The sequence below is a fragment of the Coenobita brevimanus genome, chromosome 84 (genome assembly GCF_032717465.1).
Source record: "Coenobita brevimanus isolate Jiangsu-jjx chromosome 84, ASM3271746v2, whole genome shotgun sequence".
In the NCBI taxonomy this organism is placed as follows: Eukaryota; Metazoa; Arthropoda; class Malacostraca; order Decapoda; family Coenobitidae; genus Coenobita; species Coenobita brevimanus.
The window spans coordinates 36110546-36138045 of NC_137037.1; the positions used below are offsets into that span (position 1 = coordinate 36110546).

The 27500-nt window shown below is 41.8% G+C and overlaps 1 protein-coding gene across 1 annotated transcript in view; it reads left to right on the plus strand.

Annotated features, from left to right (window-relative positions):
• LOC145410127 (lachesin-like) overlaps positions 1–16039 on the plus strand; it is a 128305-nt gene extending 112266 nt beyond the window's left edge. Inside the window, exons 5-9 of the mRNA XM_080280325.1 lie at positions 4799–4997; positions 6414–6542; positions 8621–8740; positions 10661–10831; positions 15687–16039. Of these exons, the coding sequence (XP_080136451.1) occupies positions 4799–4997; positions 6414–6542; positions 8621–8740; positions 10661–10831; positions 15687–16039 (972 nt within the window). The remainder of the gene's footprint in view (positions 1–4798; positions 4998–6413; positions 6543–8620; positions 8741–10660; positions 10832–15686) is intronic.
• The last annotated feature ends 11461 nt before the right edge of the window (positions 16040–27500 follow it).

Here is a 27500-nt window from a genome sequence, read left to right on the forward strand (position 1 = left end):
GAGGCAAGTTAGGGGATGCAGATTTTAAAGATGCACATTTAGGTTTTGGTTTCATGTCGATATAGTGAATTTGAAAGGAGTTATGATGGAAAAAAAAAAGAAAAGCGTTTTTTGGGCCTACTGCCTGGGCCTTGGCTCAACTTGGCCCAAAATCTAATTAGGTGATCAGAAGATTATAGCCCATCATTCCTGTAATTTTAGTCAAAATCGCACGAGTAGTTTTCGCGCAAAGTTAACAGACAGACAGACAAACCGAGTGAAAACAATAACCGATCCCAAGCCCCACAGGGGCGGGGACAGGTAATAAGTAATGCTGTACCATCTCAAAAGACAGAAGTCATGATTTGTTGTCCCTTGTTGCTCGTTGTAATTATCGGTAATTTTTTAGAAAAAATCATTACCTTATGCCTCAGGCAACACTTCCAGAAACATCACATGCCAAGCACTCTCCCGAATGGTTTCTGTAAAGGATTCTTGGCTTCAAATATTTATCTACCGAAGTTTTCTGGCGGGATCGGCTCTCTGGACAAAGGTCAACGCACGTACATTCTTGGTTCGTTCTAGCTTTGGACATCGAAGGTTAAATAGTAAAGGTGGGCTGGCACCATGAGACGCTCAGTCATGGCATCTCCGTATATCATAGGCCTTTGAGCTTGTGGTAGGTTATTCACCCAATGTCCTGGGACAGAAGACATTGCATCATCCAGGTTACCACAGTTACCTCTCCAAGAGGTTATCCTTGGTACTCATTTTACCTACCATCCCACAAATAGTGAATGGACAGTTGAGTCGAGTGACGCCAGCTGACCGCACTATGATTCGAACCCTGACTCCAACGGGACGGCGGCTTTGCAGTCAGCGATGCTAATCACCACAGCTGACAAAACTTGGAGGGGTCGGGGTGGACATTAACATTTATGCAGGACTGACAGCTATTAGTGATATTAAATGATCAAGATTTTCAACTACGTATTATTCAAGCAGGTATTACACAACGGAGTATTGTGAGACCTCTAATGCTGAACATTTTTACTGATGACTTTGTTGTACCTTCATCTCGAAGCCAAAGATTTTGCTGACAATGGAACACTGTCAGTGAGTTATGACCAGTCACAGAAGGAAACCGCTGTTGCTTTGCTTAATGCCAGAATGAGGGATATAACAAGTTGAGGAAGAGGTCAAGTTTGTTAAACATAAAACGGGATTATTAGCCCGGGAAACACGAATATACATTACAAATGAATTTGGGAGTAACTTGCTACATTAACAATAAGAAATTGAAATACTTAATATGATATTTGACAGAAAAACGACGTTTAAAACATATAATGAGAACATTGCCAAACATGCGTCCAAGAATCTAACCGCACTAAGGAGAGTATCCTGGTTTATGGATATAAGACACAGATCAGTAGTGAAGTATTCCTCTCTCTCATGCTGTGGTGAATTCAACAGGCATCTCAGCCTTCTTGACCAGATCCAGGAATATGTCTTGTGGATAATCGAGAACTGTGTACAACTCGCTTACAGATGTATGGACAGTTTTTAACATAGATGGAACTTGGCTGCAACAACAACCATATGCAAAATGCCAGCCGCAACACACACTTCATAATAATCACTGAGACTCCAACAGTTGACAACATTTACGCATCACCAGAACCGCGGAACAAGCACCATCTGCACTGAAGGCCTGCTTGTCAACCCATACACACCTGGTAAGAGAGAGAGAGAGAGAGAGAGAGAGAGAGAGTACAAAGAACTACATAGGAAAGCAAACATCACCAGTCCTGTTGGTCCTTTCGTGGCTATATGGTATAGGGAAGGTTGTAAGTAACAAAGCTATTTTATCAGTTAAAGACAAGGATAGAAAAGCAAGAACGTCCCCCTCCCCCCAACCACCAAACCCTTCAGCTGAAGCCGGGAGGAGATAGTGAGAAGAACCACCATGCAACATAAAAAAAAACTGTCATGGAAATTTCATAGGAAAAGGAGAAAGGAAATTTTATTTTACACTCTCTGCCTGAAAAAATAACATTAAGTCAGCAAAATTTATCAACATTGTTCTGTGGATTTTATCATCCGGGCTCTTAAAAAAAAAGGTTTATATAAATAGAAATGCTTTATTCAGGAATATGCATACTAAGTTGGGGGTTAGAAGAGAGATATATATTTATCCAAGCGACCTTTAAAGGTCAGTACTGTATTACAGTCACTACAGTGGAGGGCAATTTGTTCCATATAAATCACAACTCCTTTAAAAAGAAATACTTAGCTCATTGCAACTGGAATCATTTGCCAATTGCTTTATGCCATTGCCTCTGGTATAATTTGAACGATAAACTGCAAAATATTTATCGATTGCCATATTATCGTGTCCTTTGAATATTTAAGTACTTGAATGAAACCTCCTCGTAACCTGCGTTTAGTCAGGATAAAGAGATCCGGGGCTATCTCTAAAGAGTCTCTGTTTGTAATTTTTTCGTAATAAGACTACTAGAATGGAAACAATACTTTATGTGTGGGCGGACTAGAGAATTATACATGGTGAGGATGATGTCTGATTTATGTTTGATTGCTCTACCAATGAATCCAGTTAATTTGTTGGCCTCCGTGCACTGTTTGCTTGGTTTAGGATCATTTGTTATTATAATTCTTAAGTCTTTTTCATGGATGACATTATCTAGTTTTATTTTGTTCCTAGAGTAACTGGGTTTTCACTGCTACTTCCAGTGTTTAGCACTTTCCTGTCACTAATATTAAAATCCATCTGCCAGGTTTGGGCCCAAGTATACAGTCGATCGAGGTCACTCTGTATTACCTGCCTCTGTAAAGTTGTGTCTGCTCTGTTTCCAGTTTTAGTATCATAAGCAAATTTGGATATTTACAAATTAAACACTCATCTATACCATTTATGTATATTAAAAACAGAATGGGACCCAGTACTGAGCCCTGTGGCACACTACTATATATAGAAACATCTTTCTTGCCTGACTCTTTACCATTTATTACAACCCTCTATTTACGTTCTGTAAGGCGATCCACCTGAGCGCATTACCTCTTAACCCATGAGATTTGAATTTCTGAAGTACCGGTAGTCTTTTATGGGGAAGTTTATCAAACTTTTTTCGAAAATCAAGATATACAGTGTCTTCGGACGTGGTCTCATCGTATATAAAAACTATGCCGTAGACGAATTCCAAGAGACTCGTAATGCAAGAGATTATTTAGAAAACCGTGCTGTGAATCTTTAATGAAAGTTAATGTAAACAAATGTAAAGTTAGGGTGTTTGAGAGGAATGAAGTCACAGAGTGTGCAGTGAGGTTGGGTGGTGAGGATATGGAGAATGTGAGTGCATTCAAGTACTTGGGTAGTGTGATGAGTAAGGATGGAACTTTGGGGGATGAAGTACGTGAAAGGGTACAGCAGGGAAGGAAGGTTGTTGGTACACTGAAAGCAGTGATGAGAAATAGGGAGGTGAGTATGGAAGTTAAGAAGTCACTGCATGATGGTATTGTGATCCCTACCCTGACGTATGGAAGCGAGGCGTGGACCTTGCAAGAGGGGAACAAGTCAAGAGTGAGAGCAGTGGAAATGAGTTACTTGAGATGAGCATGTGGAGTGACGTGGAGGGACAGGTTGACGAATGAAGAAGTGAAGGAACGTTGTGGGGTGGTGTGGATGTGGTTAAGAAGATTAGGAGAAATACACTGAGGTGGTTTGGACATGTGCAGAGAATGGAGAATGAAAGACTGACTAAGAGGGTGTATGTAGGTGAGGTGGAGGGAGGGAGAGGGAGGGGTAGACCGAGGATGAGGTGGAGGGATGGAGTTGAGAGGTATATGGGGGGGGTGAGTTGGGGGGAGGGTAGTCAAATGGTGGGTGACAGAGTGACTTGGAGGCGTTTTGTCTGCGGCCACCCTTTGCGGGATTAGGGCGTCGGGCTATAGATAGATAGATAGATTTTTTTTTAAGCTCTTAAACTTATCTCTGATAATAGTTGCCAACAACTTGCACGCAACTGAAGTTAAGCTTATTTATCAATAATTTTCTGGTTACGATATATTGCCTTTTCTGAATATCGGGGTTATATTTGCTAGTTTCCACTCATGAGAGAGAGAGAGAGAGGGGGAGGGGGGAACGTGAATATGGAGGCAGAAAAACAGGAAATGGGGAGGAAGGGGGAAAAAAAAAAGACAAAGAGATTCGAAATTCAGAGGGAGAGAAATGAATGAGGCTAAAGAGTGAAGGGAATATAAAGCTTTGAAGGGAGGAACCGGTAGGGATAGAAGGGAGGGGAGCGAGGTACTGAAATGGCAGGAAAATGGAACAGAGTGAAAGCTTGTTCAACACATTCCACTTCCTCCTCTCTTTCCACACACACACACACACACACACACACACACACACAGCTGCCCTCTCCCTCTTCACACCATGCTCTTCTCTCTCTCTCTCTCTCTCTCTCTCTCTCTCTCTTTCTCTCTCTCTCTCTCTCTCTGCTTATCCACCTACTTTTTTTTGTTTTTCACTTCCCAGCGAACCCCCCTCCATCGACACCCATTCGCCTTTTCTTTCCCCCCCTTACTCATCCCTTCCTTCCTTTCCCTCCCCACATACCTCCTTAGTCCCCTTACGTGTCACCAATCACCCCTTCCTCCCCTCACTCACCCCTCCTTCCTCTACTCAGATAATCTTACCCCTTCTTCCCTCATCCTTCTAAATACCCCAGCTCTCCATACATGCCCCGCTTATCACCCTTTCTTCTCCCACTCACACCCCCACTCTTCCTTTCTTCAGATCGGGTACCTAGAAGTGACAGTCCCGCCAGAGATTGACGACGAGCAGTCCTCCTCTGACGTGATGGTGCCCGAGGGTTCCAATGCCGTGCTGGTGTGCCATGCACACGGGTACCCGCGGCCAAAGATCACATGGGTACGGGAAGATAAAAAGCTTCTCGTTATCCGCAAAAACGACCCTGAGAAACGCAAAGTCAAGAGTAAGTTTCGTTCATCATTTGTTTTTAATACTGTGAAGTTCCAGTGGTCCTCATCTCATCTGAACGGAATGTCTGGCGTTGGCTAGAATAGAAAGCTAGACCTGTCCCGAAAATGAGAGGATCAGTAGAATTACCATTACAACTGACCGCCTCCAGTGCTCGCTCTTTGCTGAATAAAATGTCTTGAGATAGCTGTATTATAATAATGGAGTTGTCCTGACCATGAAAGGGTCAACGATACTTGTATTAACACTCAGGCTCCCATAGTCACATGGAGAAGGTGGATGAACACGAGAAGACCTACAATGACAAAATGTATGAAGACCGTTATTATTATTATTATTTTTTTTGTTGTTTGTTACCCTGGTTCATTTTTGATCATTCCATACTTCTGTTTGTGTAATTACGTAATTATTTACAACTAAAAATCTACCATTCCCTTGGTTTTCCTGATGTGTAAGAAGTAAAATATGTAACCCATAATCAGAAGTAAATGCTGATGTCTTAATTTAGGCAGTTATATATCTGATTCAGTCTTTGTTGAGACTGTAATGCTGCAAGAGTGTGTTGATTTGGCTGGATTACTCTTCCATGCAAAACTATTTTTTTTTTTTCTGGCTATCGCACAATGATATTATCAAGCTTAGAAATGGCCTTCGTTCTTCATACTTCAAAACAGCAAGTTAATTTGGCTAGATTCAGTACATATTTAACAGTTTTGTTTTAGAAGCTTCTTTGATGTCCAGTATATGTCACAAATTTTTGTGTATAGGAGACTCTCATTGAAAGAATTAGGATCCTTTTATGATTGTTGAATCAATGCTACGTTCTGGTAATTAATGATTAAGGGTATGCAGAAGAAATAACAGTATGGAGTGCGACCATTTTCTACAGCTGAACCAGAAAACCAGTTCCTTGGTTAAGATATGGCATAAATTATTTACGTATAATTGTAAATTTGTCAATGGTGTAATGATTTCATGTGCTCTGTATCCAGTAAAAAGCTGTCTGATTTGGAAAGTGAACTGGGTGTAATACTGGTAATATTTTAGCAATATATTATTTGTGTATCAGTAATGTATCAAGAACACCATTTTCAGTGGCATTAATAACTTTTATCATTATTCTGTTTCACACTCTTCCTATTACATCACACCCTCTCCGTATTCCTTGCTCTCCTTCCCTGCCTCTCCCTCTCTTCCCTCTATACCTTCATTTTCTCCCCCATACTTTTTACTTCTCTTTCCCTCCTATTCACTTCTCTAACCTTTCTTCTTATCCTCTACCTCTTCTCCTCACCCCTTTTTTTTTTTCATACCTTCTTTCCTCCCCTCACATCATCAATTCCTCAATCTAAACCCTCTTCTTCTCACCTTTCCACCCCTTCCCTCTCTCCTCTACCCCCCTTCCCCACAGCTATGAGTTACGAGGGTGAAACACTGAACCTCACCTCTATCACCCGCTCCGACATGGGCCCCTACCTCTGCATCGCCAACAACAACGTGCCGCCCAGTGTTAGCAAACGCATCACAGTTGAGGTCACATGTGAGTACAGTACAGTAGTTAAAGTAGTACAAGTGGTTGGGGTCGCACTGTAAGTTGTGTTGGCACTAGTTGTATGGGTAGCACTTGCACTGGTAGAGTTGTGAAAGTAGCAATAGTAGTGATGATAAAATTGCCGGTAGTAATTATAGTGGCAGTAGCTGTAGTGGTTGTAACAGTAGTAGTAGTAGTAGTAGTAGTAGACTATTATTATTATTATTATTATTATAAATAGTAGTAGTACTAGTAGTAGTAGTGGTATTATTATTTTATAATAATAATAATAATAATAATAATAATAATTATTATTATTATTATTATTATTATTATTATTAATACTAGTAGTAGTAGTAGAAATAGGTTTTCCTTCCTTCTGTGTGTGTGTGTGTGTGTGTGTGTGTGTGTCAATGTGTGTGTGTTTTAACTATTGTTAATTGCAAAAGAGAACGAGACAGAAGCTTAAGCCCAACAAAGCCGTGTCCCCATTCCTACATTCTTCTTATTCTTATTAATTTTCATCTGACACCCAAGGACCTGTTAAATGATCTGAGTCCTGAGTTTCTGGTGTCTGAGATTGGTATTCTCATGTTTGTCATAAGAACTGTGCAGCGTGGGAAGCAGGCTGTCACAGCATTATCCCAGGGACGAGTGTGTGATTATTAGCTCATTTATTCCCGTTTAAATTTTACTGAGCACGTGCGAGCTCACAGTACGTTGGAAACAGTAAAGAAAATTTGCGCAATATTCTTCACCATCAGAAAAGTCCTTCGGCTTTGCGTGGTTTGACAGTATCATGGCTCGCACGCAGAGGTGCTGCTATCCATCAACGCACGCAGGAAGAAAAACAAACTTTCAGCCGAAGGGGAGCAAGAGGCCCCACCAAGGCCGAGCGTGGGAGTGGCTGAGTAAAGCTTGTGACAGTCTAAATTATACTTGCCTTTCAAATTAATGGAACAGCTGCTTGAACTAATTTTTCATTGTTTTTTCTTTATAAACTTTGAACTAAATCAAATTTTTGCGTAGGTTGCTCTAAATTATTTAAATCGTTATAATTTTTGAGCCTGCGTGCCCTCTGGCCCTGCACTTGTGGATGCCTTTACCTAGTTGCACGGGAAATTTTTGATATTTTATTTCACTTGCTCATTACTTAGGTATATTTCACACCGTAAATTTAATTACCGTTACCCATTCCTTGCCAGTAAACACCCATCACCACTCACCAACACTCAACACCCACACTTCCTGCCATTCAAAACCTCCACTCCTCGCCACTCAACAACCCCGTCCTCCTGCTGGTACTACGACGCCCTTGATTTGAAACAGGGCACTGAATATGGATGCTGTATGAGGATTGCACGAGTGTATGTCAGTGCCCATATTAACATTTTAAGTGTAAGTATTTGGTATAACAGGAGTGTGAATAGTTCCAAGTTGGAGCAATCGAAATTTGGAGCTTCTAAGGAATTCGTAAAGTGGATAGACTAAAACAGATTGTGACTCAAGAAAATATAAAGTAATCTGTTAATAACACGTTATAGGAAAGCCAAGAGAGAATGGATGAAAAAAATATGGTGAAACTTCTGTATCGTATGTATGTGAGTGAGTTCAGAACTGAGAGCAGGCGTGAGGGCCAAAAAGGTGCATAGGTATGTAACTGAGATTTTGAAAAAAAAACAAGGTATGGAAGCTGTGGAAGCAAGGAAGCTGACGGGGTACGGTGTTGATTACTCACTGTATATACGAAGAAGCGACAACAAGGGTTTTGCATTTTTTTAAGCTTGACAGTGAGCGAAGTAAGTCTATCTAACGTATGTACTGTATGTGAAACGCACCTATAAAGGAAAATACAACAAATAATATGAGCAGATGCTTCGCCTGTGAGACTGAGAAATTAGAGGGCATGAATGGTGTCTTGACTATGTAGCTCATTTCACTTTGAACACTAGTGTTAATTCTCCCACAAATGTACTTCTTCTTCTGTGTTTCTGGTTACTGCCTCTTCGATAATGATGATATTGACAATGATGATGATTCGTTTACATCTGTATTTAATACGTACGTCAACTATTTATTTAATCCAGTCCGGCCAGTGATCCACGTGCCGAACCAGCTGATCGGGGTGCCTCTGGGAAGTTCGGCTAAACTGCAGTGTAACCTTGAGGCATCGCCAAAGTCTATACAGTATTGGACGCGTGATACAGGTAAGGCAAACATGGGGTAGATAGGCAGGTAGGAAGACAGACAGTAGACAAAGATAAAGGAAGGCAGGAAGGGGGGCAAAGAAATAGGGAGGTAAGCAAGGAGGAAGGAAGCAAAGCTGGGAGTAGACAGGAAAGAAGGTATGTTGGTAAGTAAGAAGAATATACTGGTAAGAGGGAAGGAGAGAACTGTGAGGCAAATAAGCAGGGAGGTACTCTTATATAGGCCGGGAGAAAGATAGGCTGCGAAATAAGTAGGCTAGTAAGTACGAAGGACAGATCAGCTTGGAGGGAGGGATATATGCAGGCAGGGAGGTAGACAAGAGGGAGGTAAACAGGGAGAGTGTAATGGACAGGGAAGAATGTAAATTAGTCGGTAGGAAGAAACGACTGGCAGGGAAAGGGGAAGCAAGGCAGATAAGAAGGAAAAACGGACTAGCAGAAAGGAGAGTGGGTAGCGAGGGAGGTAGTACACGAGGCGAAGACAGGTAGGAGAGGAAGCAGGCAAGAAAGGAAGTAAGCTGGCAGACTGGGAAGGAGGAGGGAGGGAAGATGGTGAGGGAGTTGGGAGTTGGGGAGGAAGGGAGGTAGACAGATCATTAGGTAGGGAGAACTATCTGGTACAGAGTGTGCGGTAGACAAATGGAAACTAATGCTGGTGAATTTTAAATTGAAGATAAAAGAATGACACTTATCTATAGTTATGTTAATTCTCATTTCTCTTTCCCCTGGCCTACTCTCCTTTTCCCTTTTCTCTTTCCCCTCACCTTCTGAAATATCCATAACTGCTTACTCTTCAATCTTTTTATTCACCTCTGTTGCCTTGATACTTATTCTTTAATCCTATTCGCTTGGGCCTCCACACTCCACCCCACCCACACCTATCATGCCCACACTTCTCACATTTCTTCTCACTCATTTCCCAATTTCTCCACTCTTTTAACTCATTCATTACACGTGTCCATCCACATCCCCACACACCCACACCTACACTCTCCGACTCACATCCGTTCTCACCAATCCCTGTACTCTCTCACCTACATTTGTGATCACCCACCCATACTAACCCTCACCATGACCAATCCATCCATATTCCTGTTCATCCAACCCCACCCACATTCTCTTTCACCCACACCCTTCCCCACCGACCCACATCCCTGCTCATTTACCCCACATCCTCTCTCACTCACGCCTCGGTTTACCTTCCCCACATCATCTCTCACCCGCACCCCTGTCCACCCTCCCCCACATCCTTTCTCACGCACACCCTTTCACATCAACGCCTCTGCTCGCCCCCTACACCCTCTCTCTCCCATACCGCTGTTAACCAATACCCTCTATCACCCACACCCCTGTTCTCTGTTCTCGCTTCATCACCCTCTCCTATCCACACCTCCACTCATCCATCCTCCTCTACTCACCCATCTTTCTCTCACCCACCCTCTGTCCATTCGCCACTCCCTGTTCACTCTCTCACTTGCATTTTACAAATTTTTCCCCTCTTCTGAACCTCCTACCTCCTTGTATCCACTCTACAATCATCCCCCCACTCACTTCTTTCCCTTTTCCTTATCCAATCACCGTTTAAACGCTAATGACCACCTCTGTCTTGGTCCTACCACTCCCTCCTACAATCACCCTAAAACCGACCTACAACCTCTCCTCACGTCTCATCATCTCCCTCAAACTCTGACACCCTCTCACCTTGAATGACCAACTCTCCTCCACACCACAACCTTATCCCACCCACTGCTCATTTCTCCCCATCTCTTCCGAACGACGTCACCCTTCCCTCCACCCACACCTCACTTCTCTCCATCTCTTCCATATACTGTTACCCTTCCTCCTGCCTACAACCATACCTTTCCCCATCTCTTCCACGTCTCATCACCCTTTCAACGCCAATGTCCACCAACTGTCCAGGCGAGATGCTGATCACGAACGCAGACTACAGGGTGGAAGAAGAAATGACCAATTACTACATGACCAGTATGACGCTCACCATTCTCAGCTTCGCCAAGAGGCACGAGGGGATGTACTACTGCTCAGCCAAGAATTCACTGGGGGAAACCGAAGGCAATATTAAGGTTTACGGTGAGTACGAGGTTTTGTAATATTTAAAAGTCATGGTGATGGTGGTACGTATGGCGGTGCTGAGGTGTTGGTGCGATGGCTGGTGTGGGTATGATGGTAGCGTGTGTGTGTGTGTGGGGGGGTGTTAAGTTTGGTGGTCGTGAGTGTGAGGGATGATGACTGTGGTAGTAGTGGCAGTGATGGCGAGAGTGAGAATGGGTTATGTGGTGATGGTGAGTGTGGTCGGAGTATGTTGTGGTAGTGTGTTGTAGTGGTAGTGAGTATGGTGGAGGTAGTAAGTATGATGGTGGGTGAGTGTTGTAGTAGCAAGTGTGGTGGTGAGGTAAATGTGAAGATGGTGATGGTAGTGGTGGTGATGAATGTGGAGCGTTGGTGGTGATGGTAGTCGTGGTGATGAATGTGGAGCTGTTGGTGGTGACGGTGAATGTGGAGATGGTGGTGGTGGTGGTGGTGGTGGTGAATGTGGAGATGGTGGTGGTGGTGGTGGTGGTGAATGTGGAGATGGTGGTGGTGGTGGTGGTGGTGAATGTGGAGATGGTGGTGGTGGTGGTGGTGGTGAATGTGGAGATGGTGGTGGCGATGGTATATGTGGTGATGGTTGTATGTTGTGGTGGTGAGTGTTGCAGTAGAGGTGGCAAGTGTGGTGGTGGTTAGTGTGATGGCAATGGTGGTGGTGAACGTGGAGATGGTGGCAGTAGTGGTATATGTGGTGGTGGTGGTATGTTGTGGTGGTGTGTGTGATGGTGGTATATTATGGTGGTGAGTGTGATGATAGGTGTATTGTTGGTGACTGTTGCAGTAGGGATTGCAATGGTGGCGAGTGTGGTGATGAGCGTACTGGTGGTGAGTGTAGTAGTTGTGATGACAGTGGTGGTGAGTGTGGTGATTGTATTGATGGTGAGTGTAGTAGGAGTAATTGTACTGATGGTGAGTGTGGTGGGAGTAACTGCAGTAGTGATGAGTGTCTTGGTGGTGAATGTAGAAGTAGAGATTGCATTGGTGATGAGTGTACGGGATGTTGATGTTGAACATGTCAAGATCCACCCAAACCGAACAGGCCTACGGCTCGAAAATAGCCAACCAACGCTTACCGGGAGAACGACAGCTCCATCACACTTGGAGGACTGTATCGTGCCAGGCAATAGCACATTATGGTGTGCAGTGCATCTTCACATTGAGTGTGTAGGCTTGTTTTTCATAGACTTGATGGTCCATTCCCCGAAATGTGTTACCAGATCTCCACTGCCAAGTTATGCTAGACTCCATTTAAAATTATGCTGAAACCAGCAAAACTATGCGACCGGGGTGACGAAATTATGCCAACTTTATGCCAACTTTCAGAGTTAGTTTTATTTCACAGTAAACTATTATACAGCCCTTAATAGGCATGCGTAATAGTTGGCACACGTGAACTGTACTGCACATAGAAAAATAAAGGGATCTCATTAGAGATAACACTGAATAAGAACATGAAGCTGACTTTCAGCTGTTACAAATTAAACATGGCTAAAAATTGTTGAGACCGAGATGAGATCCGTATCATAATCCTTCTACTTTCTGCATAATATTTTGTTATGACCATTAGCTATCGGCATTTGAATGAAAAAAAAAATATCACTGCAGTTAGCCACTCTACAACAAGGAATTAAATCTGTTAAAATTTGTGCTATTAGCTAATAAAGATGATTAAAAAGGATTAGCCCAAGATCACAGCTAATTAGCAACTCATAAACAAAACTATTTTTTTTTTTTACTGAAGTTTCTTAAAACTACCCACTAAACACAACTGACTATGAAACATGGAATAATAGCTACTGTCAGATAAACATGATTGTTTATTTCCATTGGTTTTCTATTACTACTTTCACATTCCACTGTTATTTCTCTCAGTTTTCTCAAATTATTCTATATTTATGTCAAATGTACCAAATTATGCTAAAATTATGCTAAATTCATGAGTATGCCATATATTATGCTAGCCTATGAAATTTCCCTCAAATTATGCCAACAGCATAAAATTATGCTAGATCTGGTAACACTGTCCTCGAAGCCCATCAGTGCTCTTACATGCCACATTCATGCCACCATTTCGACACAACTTCCCATCGGCTATACTGAATACTCGTATATGCTACGGTTGTCTCATTCAACACTGGTGTGATGGTATTGGCGAGAGTATTTTTATGACTTGCCGAAGGGTCTTGAGGATAATCATAATAGTACTTCATGTTTTAATTTAATTAATATAGTCAAGCTGTTCGCTGCCACAACATGGAATCGACCTCGTCTCCTCAGACAACATACGAATTTTCTAACCAATCAAACATCACCTCTGTAGAGTTATCTGGCCTGCATATGAGGACCGGGATGGATGGCGTCCATACTATGGTCAAGCCCGATGCACCTCATTTAACCTTTCTTGTTTTCGAGTTGCCCGTGGGTGTAGATTCTTCCCGAAGTATGGAGTTGGTACCAAGGCTGCTAACCATTTCATTTTTAGACAAATCCTGCATTCTATTCTAGCTGATGATTTCAGTCAACTGAAAGTGCCTCAAAGAAGTCTGAGAGTGTTAACTCTGTCACCATTAACCCCTTCATGGTCGGGACAAATCCAGTATTTTATCTCAGTTAACATTAGATTATTATATTTTGCCGAAAATGAGCCAGAGGAGCTTGACAGTGTTAATATCTTGGCTGGTGATGCAAATGTGGATCAGCTGTTTGTATGCGCTGTTGGTGGAGCTCTTGAATAACTTGGAGCGTCTGGGTAAGGCTGTATGAGAGACGTTATGGTAGTGGTGAGTGTGATGGTGAAAGTGAGTTTTAGTGATAAGTGTGGTGTTGAAAGTGAATGATAGTTATTAATGACCTAGTGGCCACTGTAATAGTTACAGTCTAAGTATACTTAGACTGTGGTAATAATGATATGAAGTGTTAACGTCGAGTGCAGTGGTGGTGGTGGTGGTTAGCGTGATGATGGTGATGGGCGTGAGGTATGAATAGCATGTGAGGTGGTAAATGTAGTGGCGAGTGTTAAGGTGATGAATTTAGTGGTGGTGATGGTGTATGTGGTGGTAACTGTTGCAGTGGTGTGTGGTGGTGTTCATTGTGAAGGGTGATGAGTCCTAATGATTAGGACCATGTTGTCATTGTTGCTGTTGTTATTAATGATACTTTGGCCGAGTGGACCCCTCAGCCGCAGGCAAGCAACCTCCCTTATTGAGCCATCCAGTGCAGTGAACAGATGTTTCCTTGCGGTAGACAATGCCCCGCCCCAGCAAGGCGCAGGGAAGAGCGTGGAGGTTTGGTCCCCTCATATGGATGACGCATTTGCATCTCTCCAGCCTGTTAAAGAGACACTGAAGTAGGCTCCACATAACCCAGTTACTTGGTTATATGGTTACTACCCAGCGTTGTAAATGGTTTCCTAAGTCACAGGAAAATATTAGGCTTGTCATTCAGCGTAGAGACACCTTAAGTGGAAAGAAGAGTAATAAAAAGTGACAGGAAGGAGAGAACAAATAGAAGGTGAGAGGGTAGACGGAGTAAATGAATGATAAGGTGAAGGAGGAAGTAGGCAGTACTACAGCAAGTGAGTAGATGATGGTTGCCACCACCTACCACCTGAGGAATGTGTTATTGCTCAGTGTAATCATGGGGAGTGTGAATGTGATGAGTGTAGAGGTGCTTGTCGGTGTGAAGATAATGAGTGTAGTGGTGGTGGTGGTGGTGAGTATAAAGGCAATGAGTATAGTGGTGGTGGTGAATATGGTGACTAATTTGGTAGCAGTGAGTGTGGTGGGGGTACTGCTGTGGGGAATGTGATCGTATGTCAGTGATAGGAATGTATTGGTGGTAAATGGGTGGTCGTTAGTGTGAAAGCGATGATTGTATTGATAGTGGTGATAGTGTGTGAGATAGGGAGAGATGTTAAGTGTGAAAAATGGTTAGTATGGTGATTAACATGAGGATAAACATGCAGTGTGTGTGTGTGTGTGTGTGTGTGTGTGTGTGTGTGTGTGTGTGTGTGTGTGTGTGTGTGTGTGTGTGTGTGTGTGTGTGTGTGTGTATGTGTGTGGGGAGAGAGAGAGAGAGAGAGGGAGAGAGAGAGAGAGGGGGGGAGGAGGGGAGGGGGTTGCGGTGGTGGATGAGTCTCTGATATCGATCGTGGTAGATGGTGATGATGCTGGTAGTTTCGGAAAGTAGGGGGAATGATTGGGGGTAATTACAGTGGGTTCGTGGGGGAGTCGTGGTTGTGGTGGCCGATAGGGATGGTGGCGGTGCTGGAGGTTGTGTTGGCGGGGTTTGAAGGTGGTGAGGGTATGGTGGTAGTGTATGGCGATGGTGGTGGTCTTAATATGGTGATGGTGGGGATGGTGATATTGGGGATGGTGATGGTGACGTACTGGGTTATGGTGGTCGTAAGGTTTTGTGGTGGTAGCAATGTGTGGTGACAGTGATAGTACTTTAAGCTAGCGCCTGATGATGCTGGTGGAATGATTGTAGAGTATGATGGTGGTGGTGGTGGTGGTCTATGGTGATGGTGGTAATGTATAGTGTGGTGGTGGTGGTGATGGTGGTATATGGAAGTGGTGGTAGTGTATGATGATGATAGTAATTTATGAAGACTGTGGTGGTGGCTGTGATGGTAGTGTGTGGTGCTTGTGGTAGTTTATGCTGGTCGTGGTGGTGGTGCTAGTGGTAGTGTATGATAGTGGTAGTGGTGGTAATGGCAGCTACGGTGGTGGCAGTGTTAGTGCATTCATGTGATGGTGATGGTGTGTTATGTTGATGTGGTACTGTGGTAATGGTAATGAAATATTGATGCACTAGATTCCTCCGGCCTCCTTCACAGAGATCCAGCTGCCGACGGAGGCCCCTGTGGAGGAGGAGGACATGACCCAGGCGGGACGGGGCTACACTGGGACGGAGATCAGCAATGAGGTTAAGTATGGGATGGGGGGCAATGCAGGCCGGCCTCGTGGGGGCAGTGAGCGCCGCCAGGACATGATGACCGGCAGCCACATTACCAAGACGGGGACCTCGCAGCCCCCTGGAAACCCTCCGACTCGCGGCCCCCCGCACCGCAAGTTGCCCCACCCCACCACCCCGTGGTTCAACTGGGAACAATCAGCCTCCTCCACCCGCCCCTCCCCGGAAATGGCCCTGGCCCCCCTCCTGTGCCTTGCCATCCTTGCCCGCCCCTAGTGACCCAAACTCACGCCCTGCCCTGCCCCACTCCACTCCGGGTCATATCACTTGTTGTCACACTGTACATACTGTGTACCATAGTGTAGCCTGTACCATACTGTGTACCCTACCCCCATCGTCTAACACACTACTACTACCTCCTTCCTTCCCTGACTCCCTCTTTCCACATTCGACCATTCCCTCAGTATTCTGCCACACATCCTGTACCTCTGTACATTTTCACAGCCCTAAATCCAAGTAATTCTCGCTAGCTTCATACCACAAATACTCCACATTGCCTCATCCATTCCTCACCTCATTTCTAATTCACATTCCACCTCTTCCTTACTCAACACTTTCTATTTCTCACCCCCAACTCTGCCTCCTTTTCATTCCACACTCTCTCTTTCTACACTCCTTGATTTTGGTTTCAGAGCCTCCCTGTTACAGAATATCTTGACATGGAAGGCACATATTCCTACGCAGCAGCCTGTGCTAACACACAACATCCCTGTCATCGATGTATGACAGAATCACATAACACAGCTAGACGCATAAAACAACTGTCACACAAAAGGTGCCAGACCTTCATCAACTATCCCACCTCCCGACACCCCAACATTAGCAATGAAGAAGCACCATACAACACCTCGATCCATCAGAGATATCCTTTACCGAAGCTGATCAAGTTCACTTAGCTATGATTAGATCAGGACGTCATCCTGTGTTCCTTAGTTACCAGCTTACATTTGGGTTAGATGAAATCACAGATAATGCGTGCGCCTCTTGTAGAATTGGCCCACATAACACACATTACGGAGCACTACACAGCACATGCCACACTACGATGCAGACACAACACCAACGGTGTAAGGAATCTTTCGGACGACCCCATAGGGACAGTAGCTTACCTGCAGGCGACAGGTCTGTTGGGCCAGGTTTGGCCGGGGCTGCACCACAACAACAACAACATTTCCAGAGTACACTACAACGCATCTTCCTTCCAAAACTTATATTCCTTTACTTTACAATACATATCTTCCACTTCCGTTTCTCTCTTCTGTGAATCATGTCACACTCCGCCTCTTCCTCACTCCACATTCCCTGGATACACTTCAGCACTGCCTCACTCCGCAGTGTAATTTTCCTTGACGTCACAGTACACAATCCTCCCCCCTCCCTCGTGTTCACGTTTGCTTATGTTTTGGATGATTTCTAGCACCTTACCGGTTCATTTATGCATAAAACACGTTAATCATAATCTTTTTTTCATATTATTTAAGTAATCTCTATCAGTATAAAAAGATATAAATAACATACATGAGAATAAAACCTGTATGCTGTGATGAGCAGAACGAAACGTTAAGGAGGAAATTCTAAAAAAGCCTGTTAAGCTGAGGAGAATACGACGCCTACCCCTTGCCATCACTCTCCCATCTCCCTCCACTCTGCTCCTTCCCACCACTGCCCTTTCTCCCTCCACACTGCCCCTTCCCATCACCCTTCCTTCTCCCTCCACTCTACTTGTTCCCATCTCCCACCTTCTCCCTCCACACTAACCCTTACAATCACTCTCTCTTCTCCCTACACTTTTCCTCCTCCCATAACTCCCCCTTCTTCCTCCACTCTTCCCCTTCTCATCGCTCCCCCTTCTCCCTCCACTCTACACCCTCCCATCACTCTCTCTCCTCCCTCTACTTTATGCCTTCCCACCACTCTCCCTTCTTGCTCCATTATCACTTCCCCTTTCTCCTCCACTATACACCCTCCCATCACTCCCCCTCCTCCCTCCACAATACACCCTCCCATCACTCCCCCACTCCCAGCTCTGTCCTACAAATGTATCCCCTTACATAGATCCTCGTGTACATACATAGGGACGCTCACATATGTACGCATGTGTAGCCTAGCCTTCTGTTTTACACATTTATGTATACTAATAATGCATATATTGTTCATATGTATCATTTCCTTCTTATACCTCCTGTCCCTGGCATATACAATATATATACATTGATATATGGTGTATATATGTTTCATCTATGTATGAACTGACTATACTCGTACACATATCAAGTATACATGATTTCGTAACTGCAAACAATAGAAAAACCTACATGCTTTACAAACGTACAATATCTGTTCACATGCATACTCCTTCTCCCCGATTACACACACACACACACACACACACACACACACACACACACACACACACACACTATACCTCAATACGCACATACCTCACCTTCTGACACACACACACACACACACACACACACACACACACACACACTAGACCTCGATACTCACATACCTCACCTTCACACACACACACACACACACACACACACACACACACACATACACACACACACACACACACACACACACACACACACACACACACCTCTCTAGTTGGTGATATTAATAGCCTTTTGTAACTCCTATGCTACTCTAGTTGTTATTAGGTACTAAAATAAATGGTTGAAATTAATACACACATCTGGTTTCAATAGAGTACCTGTTGAAGAATAAAACTGTATGGTTATTATCCATAATATGTCTGCTTCGGACGCATGCGGCAGGGTATTTACATAAGATCTTGCCGATTGGACAAGTCAGTGCATCCTAACCTAAACTGACTACGGAGACTGCTAATACGCCTATCCATGAAATCCCAAAATACCTATCAGGGCCAAATTTCAAACCTAACTCATCTTAATCAACCTGCGAAAGACCGCCACCCAGCATCACGCCTATTCCGCCAAGATTTACCTTTTGTTCAGTTATTAACAAAAACTAACTGCACAAAGTAAACTGTTTCTGAAAAGATCATTAGTCATCAATAATGAAGGAAAAAAATACAAAGAAATTTTCGAAGAAAACAAATTAATAATAATTTCCGACCGAAATTATGAATGTGGTAATGGTGATGCGTGTTTCTGTGGCAGCCTAATTGTGATAGCTATGAGGGCAGCTGCAGCAATAGTACTTGCGAGGTGTTGATTGTGACGGTACCATTATGGTGACAGTTTTAATAGTCGTAGTAGTAGTAGTAGCAGTAGTAGTAGTATAAGTAGTAGTAGTAGTAGTAATAGTAGTTATGCCCTATTCTGCCCAATCATCCTCACCAGAAAAAGATCTACCATTGATTTCGAGTGAGAGGCGGCTGCCATCGAGAGCCGTACAGAGATTTATCTCAACAAACTTAAGTTATAGAAACTACTGTCGCAGAATACTGCATCTGGATAAGAAATAAACATTAATTCCCTCATAGCCGAGTGTTCTACTATTTCAGTCCAGTTACACCAGACGACTTTATTCACCTGCGTGAGTCATAGGAGCCTCTGTGTCATTACTGTCACCATTAACTCTCTCGTGTTGAGAACAACTACCAGTACTTTCCAGCCAACGACAAAAGTTGTTATTTTGCCAAGAGTAAGTCACGGAAGCCTTTATTCATCTCTCATCTTTCTTTTTTATTTTCTTCATTTTTTTGTCTCACCTTCCGTAATCATCTCACACATTTTATTTATTTCTCACATATTATTGATTTCTCTCACTTGCTTATTCATTGCTCACCTTTCTTGATTTTCTCTCACGTTTTTATTCATCTCTTAACTCTTTATTCATATCAAACATTTCTTATCAACCAAAGCACCATTTAGAGATAAGGGTCTTTATTTTCTGACGTGTAAAGTTTCACTCACTTGATGTAGTGCTGCCTACTTCCTTAGCCTTTATCATTCTTTTTCTGTGTCTGTCCTCCTCTCTTCCTATTTCTCCCATCTTTCCTGTCACTTCTTATTGCTTTTCTTTCCTGTACAGGTGGCTTTACATTGAGTGACAAGCCAAATGGTTTCCTGTAAGCCAAGAAACCATTTACAACCCTGGGTGGTAACCATATAACCAAACCATACGTGCTCCCTACGTGTCAACAAGTGGGTTGGTGGAGGGTTAGTGCCCCTCCCCGTAAAACAAATAACTCAGAGTCAAATGGCTACCCTTTACGGGATTATGGCGTCTGGCAATAGATAGATAGATAGTACAGTTTCGCCCCGTTCCAGGCTACTTCAGACACTATAGTCGCGGCGCACGACTCTGAGGTTGTCATTATCGTACCCTGGCAACCTGCCCGTCAACAGTGCTTCCGATTTCGTGTATAATATGATACGCGTGTGATTCGTGTATAATATGTTCGTGTATAATAATAGTCGTGTATAATATGACTCGTGTATAGTATGATACGAAATCGGACGCACTGTTGATAGATAGGTTGCCAGGGTACGATAATGAACCTGAGTCGTGTGCTGCGACTATAGTTATCTCTCAGAGACATGTCCCTATACAGTTATACAGTATACCTCAGCCTGGCTAAGGAAGAGGAAAGGAAAGGGGGTAGGAGAAGGAAAATTAGGTGACTGGCTACAAATGCGAGCAAATGTGTGTGTGTGTGTGTGTGTGTGTGTGTGTGTGTGTGTGTGTGTGTGTGTGTGTGTGTGTGTGTGTGTGTGTTTTGATATTAATGGTAACAATGACAAAAATTGGTGGATTAATAATAATGACTAGAATTATGAAATTGCTGAAGCAATATTCAAAGAACTCCACATTTCGGATGAAAATACTTCAATCATTGAAGACCTAAAGTTAAGGGACTTCTGGTGAGACTCAAAACTTTTTATGGCTTTTTAACTGTAACCTTGAGATCGCGGTCAGTACCAGTCTTACTAAGCCAATCATGTTCACTCAGGACCCACTACATTTCCACCGAGTTTGGTCAAATTAGGCCAACTACTTTCCTCTCTAGCACTTTCAGGCATGAGGCGGCCATTTTGATTTTCTTCGATATCTCAAAAAGTATTTGTTGGATCTCAGTATCAATACCCAGGTGTACTAGTATAAGTTGACGAGCACATACTGGAACATTTGCAAAACAATCCATTTAGTAGTTTTTGCTGCGCAGGAGAGAAAAAATTGAAAAAAAAAAAAAATAAATAACTTGGAGGGGGCTAGTGCTGCGCCAGTGCTAAGGAGGGAAATGTGCCAAAAGAAGCCTGCAACCAAGGTATATCATTCTTGAAAATTTCATGTTTCTATCTCGAACGGTCTCGGAATGGAAGCCTGCTCGAGCTTCCCCCCCTCCCCTCAAAAAAAAAAGGAAATGTCTACTATATCAATACGAATTCGACAGATTGTGGAATTCATAATAATATTGGTTGTCTCGTTTTCCTTACTCAGGGTACGCATTTTTCATTTACAGTTGCAGCCACTAAACTATTTTATTCTTTGGGGGATTGATATCAAGGATGGAAGCGGTTAATGAAAGACATACCTCACCCTACCCCTTCAGTTTGAAAGGTCTACCCTAACGTGAATATAACAAAAAGAAATGTAGCTCACATGAGTGAAGAGGTTAAAAGACTTGAGGTCATAGGCAGAGGGAATTTCGGATTTAGTAAGGCTGTTCTTATGGTGATTTATTGGTACTGTACATGAGAGAGAGAGAGAGAGAGAGAGAGAGAGATTCTAAGCCTCATATTAACCTTGTTTGTCCTATTCCCCGAACCGATGTATAAGACAGAGGGAAATTAATTACAAATAAACGTGGCTTTGGATCTCACCTTGTCCTCAGTCAACATGCATATTTCTTCCCCACACACGTTTCTTTTGAGTCTATTCTGACATGTTTCTATATTCCATTGCATCGTAATACCAGCAGCTTTATTATACCTGCATCTTAACTGGGCATACTTTTAACGAACTTTTACAATAATACTATTGCATAAAGTCTATGAATAGTGTGACTGCATCAAGCTGTCCAACGTGTCCAATTGTATGCGACGCAGAAATCATATAATATAACCCTAATCAGTTAACTGATTGTGAAAACATGCAATTTTTTGGGCGTTTATATTTTAGAATATAAAAGCCAATCCTTGTAGTATATTAAGGGATGACTTCATTTTTTTTGGTTGAAAATGAAATTATGCATCAGTCTACATGAAACTTTACTGGATAATACCTATGATACCTACATAAGCGTGTAGAAAGTTTCAGGACGATACATGAAGAAAAGAAAAAAATATTCAGTAAAATCTTAATATATTTAACCTAACTTTCACTGACTACTGCTCCTAAGTGAGTAAACATATAATCATTTAAAAAAATATCAGTGATTAAATTAATCATTTACAAATAATGCTCAGGGATTAGTTTTGCCAAATATAACTATTATCCAGTAAAATTTCATGTAAATTGATGCATAATTTCATTTTCAACAACAAAAAAAAGAATTGTCTCCCCTTAACCACTATCCATACTTCCCAAATTATCTAAGGAAACTCGTAAATAAGTTAGATCAAGTAAGTCACAAGTAACAAAAGAGGGGTTTTCATTGGAGACTTTAATAACATTAACACTGGAGTAAATCATATGTAAACAAGTAGGGAAATGTTATCGGCTGTTTCATGACTCAGTCCAAACTCATGCGGTGAATAGAATGCGCTAGGTCGTGGTAAAAGTATATTCGACCTACTTTAACAACCAATTGTCTATTTATTTATCATCAGACGTCTTAAAGGGCATTTTTTGTAGCAAAATGTTTTAAAAATCGAAATTATGTTTTTTTGAATATTGACTCTCTTGAGACCTGTTTTTGTTATTTTGTTTATTTTGCCTATTTTGCCACATATAGTACACATGGATATGCATGAGAGGCCCTGAGGCACTAGAGCATGAAGTTCAGAAATAAAAATTCATGGAAATAAATAATGATGAAGTACTCTAATAAGCCCCAGTGTTGAGTTTTTGTTGTTTTTAGTACATCCCTAGCAAGGAATAAAAATGGCATATCCCACATTTTGCATTCCAGTCGCCTGCAATCCTGGTATTTTTCAGCAGGATATATGGTATACAGTATGCGACTCTTGTAGTACAGTTTCATATTCATTCAACTTTTTCCTTTCTTGCAAAAATATTTATATGCCAAATTTCATGTGTCTAGGCGAGTAGGATAAGGAAATATAACGCAAAATGTACTGGTCTCTTTCAGTGGACCGTCCTGAATACTGTATATCTATCTACCTATCTATCTGTCTATCTATCTATATCACAAAATCTCCAGCAATTAGGCTATTTTTTTACTAATATGGTTTATAAAGAAAACAGTTTAGTTTCTCTGCATAGCAGTAGTTCCAAGGAAGTTTTCATAATTTTAGGACAGTTAGATTAGGATATTTGAGCCAAAATGTGCTCCCATCTTTGAAATGGCCCGCCTAAAAAAACAGCAATTTTCAGCACAGAACCTATAACTTTGCTTTAAATTAACTCATATTCTTTCTTATAAATATTTCACTCAGTATTTCGTGTACAAGAAGAAAAGCTGCTTTCGTAACTTTCCAAAAGTTGTTGCTTATTGTCTATAAGAAAAAAATAACTGAACTTGCAGAATTTAAACAAAAATAATTACCCGCCCAAAATGAGTAGCACAGATGAGTATGCACTACCCGTTTTTATATTTGTCATTGACATCTGAATAAATTGTTAGTTAAATCAACCAGATCGTAGCATAAAAAAAGAAATAAAATTTTTTCGCTACAAGGGTAATATGTGCCGCGGCAAACGTCTCTTAATCCCGTAAGGGGTGGCCGCAAACACGTTGCCTCAGTGTCACCCTGTCCTCCGCCATCAGGCTGCCCTCTTTCATATAGTACCTTTCCACCACATCCCTGCATCTCATCCGTGGTCTCCCTTTTCCCCCTCTGCCTCACACACGTACATTCTCCTAGTTTACTCTTTCATTCTTCATCTTCTCGACATGGGCACCCATCTCAGACTATTATCTTTAAATAAATTCGTGTGTCGTAAGTGAGCAATTAAGCGCCAATAGTAATCATAATATAATCATATAGGGAATTAACATCAACTGTAAAATCAACAGAAATATCCTTTATGTTCCTAACAATACAAGTGCTCATTTCGATAATGCAAAACAATAAGCAAAATAACCTATTTAATTGCAGAAATTAAAGCATTAATCATGAGAAACGTCACCATTCTGTTGCGTACTGATTAACGGAAACAGAAGTATGGCATGGGGCGCTTCTGTGCCCCCCGATTAATGCAGCAAGTGTGATGTGGAGTGGTATGAGAGAGTGATTTTGTGTGGTGTGTGTGAGGGGGTTTTGTGTTATGGTGTGGTGTGGCAAGGTGTGGTGTGGTATGGTGTGGCGTGGTGTGAGAGGGTGATGTGGTGTGGTGTGGTGTGGTATGGTGTGGTGTGGTGTGAGAGGGTGATGTGGTGTGGTGTGGTGTGGTATGGTGTGGTGTGGTGTGAGAGGATGATGTGGTGTGGTGTAACTTCACTGAAGTCTCTGAAATCTACGGAAGTAAAGCATCTTGGACCCGAAAATCGTCAGTGAGATACTGACGGATGGAACAGCTTCAAGAGATGCTCCCGAATCTGAGAATGTAACGAGAATTACCCGAAAAAGTCATTGCAATAATAAACCACCGTCAATGTCCAAGGCCATAAGTGTAATGAAGAACGTATCAGCCACAAAAGAAAAAGACTATATGAAATTTAAATGATAATTAATGGGAACACTATAGTATACAAAACTGCAGGTGTTAAGCACAAAAACGACTGCAAAATATGTATGTGGTCTGACAGAAAAGAAAAAAAAAAAATCCGTAACTCTGAGAGAAACCTTTTTCCTTTCCCACAATGAAAGAAGTACAAGGAAAGTAAAATGTTAAAGATAGCACTGAACCGTCATTAAAACTCAGATGGAAACCTGTTTTATGATAACCAAACAATAGCCTTTGTACTTAACGAACTATGCAATGATATTATCACAGGGTAATAGCGTAGACGTAGGCTACTCACGCCACATTTGGTGTTAAGATCTGATTATGGCAAATTATCGGTATACTGTAAGGACACGAAATACTAAAACATCCCGAGAAAATAAGTACATGTTAACTAGTCCCGACAGTTGTGTCCCAGAGTACTGCGTGATTGTTGCTGGCAGTTAATCTTCCGTATAATCTAAACTTTCAATAAACTGTGAAATAGGAGTCCACATCAAAGGTATGGAACGTGCCCGAGCAAGCAAGTTTTTTTTTTTTTTTCTGTCCTTTTCGGCAACATTTGGCTCTTTGGGAGGAAAATATCTGATTCCACTGGAAGGCAGTTATATGACAATATAGAAAAATTACGACATGCCATGACTGGCCTGGCAGCTGAAAAGAAAAGAAAGTGCTCTCTTCTTGCCTAGCATTAATTTTGGAGTTTTCAGTTATAATTGACCCTTTCAGTTCAAATATTTGGCACCTATATAAGAGCAGTTTTCATGAAGTTTCGTAATTGTACGGCATGCCACAACTGATTTAATAGCTGAGAAGGAAACAAGTTTTTGGTGCTTCCTAAGCAGGAAATTTTTAGGAGTCATATGGACCAAGACTTCAACACTTCAAATTCTTACTGAAAACTAATGTTCTCTGTCACTTCCCACTGGCGAATGATAACACAGACGCATATGTATTCAAATAACAGTTAGTGCCTGAATGATTACAGAGATTTTGTTAAAAAAAAAAAAATCCACAGAAGAATGATAGGCAAAAGTAAAAACTCTGTCGTTGTAGTAACTTATGTTCAGGTACTGGTGACCTTATTAATCGCAAAAAATAGGCAGTAACAAACAGAGAACTTTTAGATCTTCTAAAAGAATCTAGTGAAGAGCATATGAGACCAGATGTATTTACCAAGAACTAGGCGAGGACACCACAGGTGCGGAACGTGTCCAAGCCTGCAAGGTTGGCTTTCTGGCCTTTTTTTGTTACATTTGGGTCTTCGGAGGAAAATGACTGGTACGACTGGAAGGCAATTTTCATGACAGTCTGAGAAAAATAAGATATGGCCAGGTAGCTAACGAGGGAAATAAATCTAGGTGCTATGTTCTTGCCTAGTTTTTTTTTTTTTTTTTTTTTTTTTTTAAGAGGAAAGTCTGGTACCACAGGAAGGCAGTTTTCATGACTTTCTGAAAGATACAACTTACCACGATTCATTCAATAGATCAAAAGAAAACCAATATTTGATGCGTCTGAAGCAGGAAGTTTTGCAGGCCATGTGGAGCCACAAATTCACGGATCAAATTTCGGTTGAAATATAGTGTTCTCGCTCGCTTAACTCCCACCAACAATAAGAGTAAATAAATTTACAGGATAAGCATGTCATCATGTTAATGATCTTCATAGGTAATCTTGTTTTTCATATTGCTATTTTTTATTATACCATTTATAAACTTTCTCTCAGAAAGATATTACCACGACGGGGGAAAGAAATTTTTGCATCCCTTTTGTGAAACCATACTTGGGAGACTCACAGTTAGATAATATTTGTCTGAGCCAGAGTATGACCAGAATTTTTTTCACTAAGAAACAAATATCTTAGAAGAGATCGACAGCCCTAATTATTAAGTCAAAATACCATAATTATGTTGCAGCTAGTAATGATGTGAAATTTAGAATTGCGTACACTATAGGGTAAATTTACATTAATATTTACGCAGTCCGAATTTCATATAAATTGCCAGAAGAACCATATATATATATATATATATATATATATGACATCCCAGGCCTCGTCTGAGTTTTCTTTGTTTCCAGACGAAACCTAAGGTTATGAGCTTAAGAATCTTGATGAAAACAAAGTAATACTTCTCAGGGCGATGAGGGTTCTAATCATTATCAAAAATGTTTTACTAATTCGCAGTACTTTGAGAGGACAACGCTTCAGTAAATTTTTGGAAGAACGATCAACCTATTTAAGAAAATTGATGTACAAATTTTCTCGGAGTGTTTTTATATGAGAGGAGAAGAAAATAAAATGAGAGTAAGCCATATACTAAAAGACAAATAAAGATTTAGAAAAAGGAAGTAAATGATGATCTTGGAAGAAAAATGAATGCAAATTACTCTGAAAATAGGAAATTATTTTAGAACGAGATGAGAAAATGAAGAAGAGAAGATAGATGGAAATATGGAAGTGTGAGGGATGGAAGTAGCAGAATGCTAATCAGTCAAAGTGAATTAAGGAGTAGATGGAAAATATCTTGAAAGGCAGATGAATGGGATGATGAGAAAAAGAGTGTTTGTAAACGTAATTGGCCTCGGTGGTGTGCAGTGAAGGAATGTAGTGCCGGGAGATGTGACACTGGGGTAAGTGAAGAATACTGGGAAACGGCTGAGGCAGGTGTTGAAGTGTCTGCAGAGATGAGTTATTGCAGTGGAGAGGGCGGAATGAAGTGTTTGTTTGAGATCTGTAAGAAAGCTTGGATGGGTGAAACTGTATCACTAGAGTGGAAAAGCTGTGATTGTACTCTTGTACAAGAATAAAGGTGAGTAAAGTAAGTGCAAAAACCATTGTGCCATGAGTCTGTTAAGCCGTCTTGGAAACGTATATGGAAAAATTATT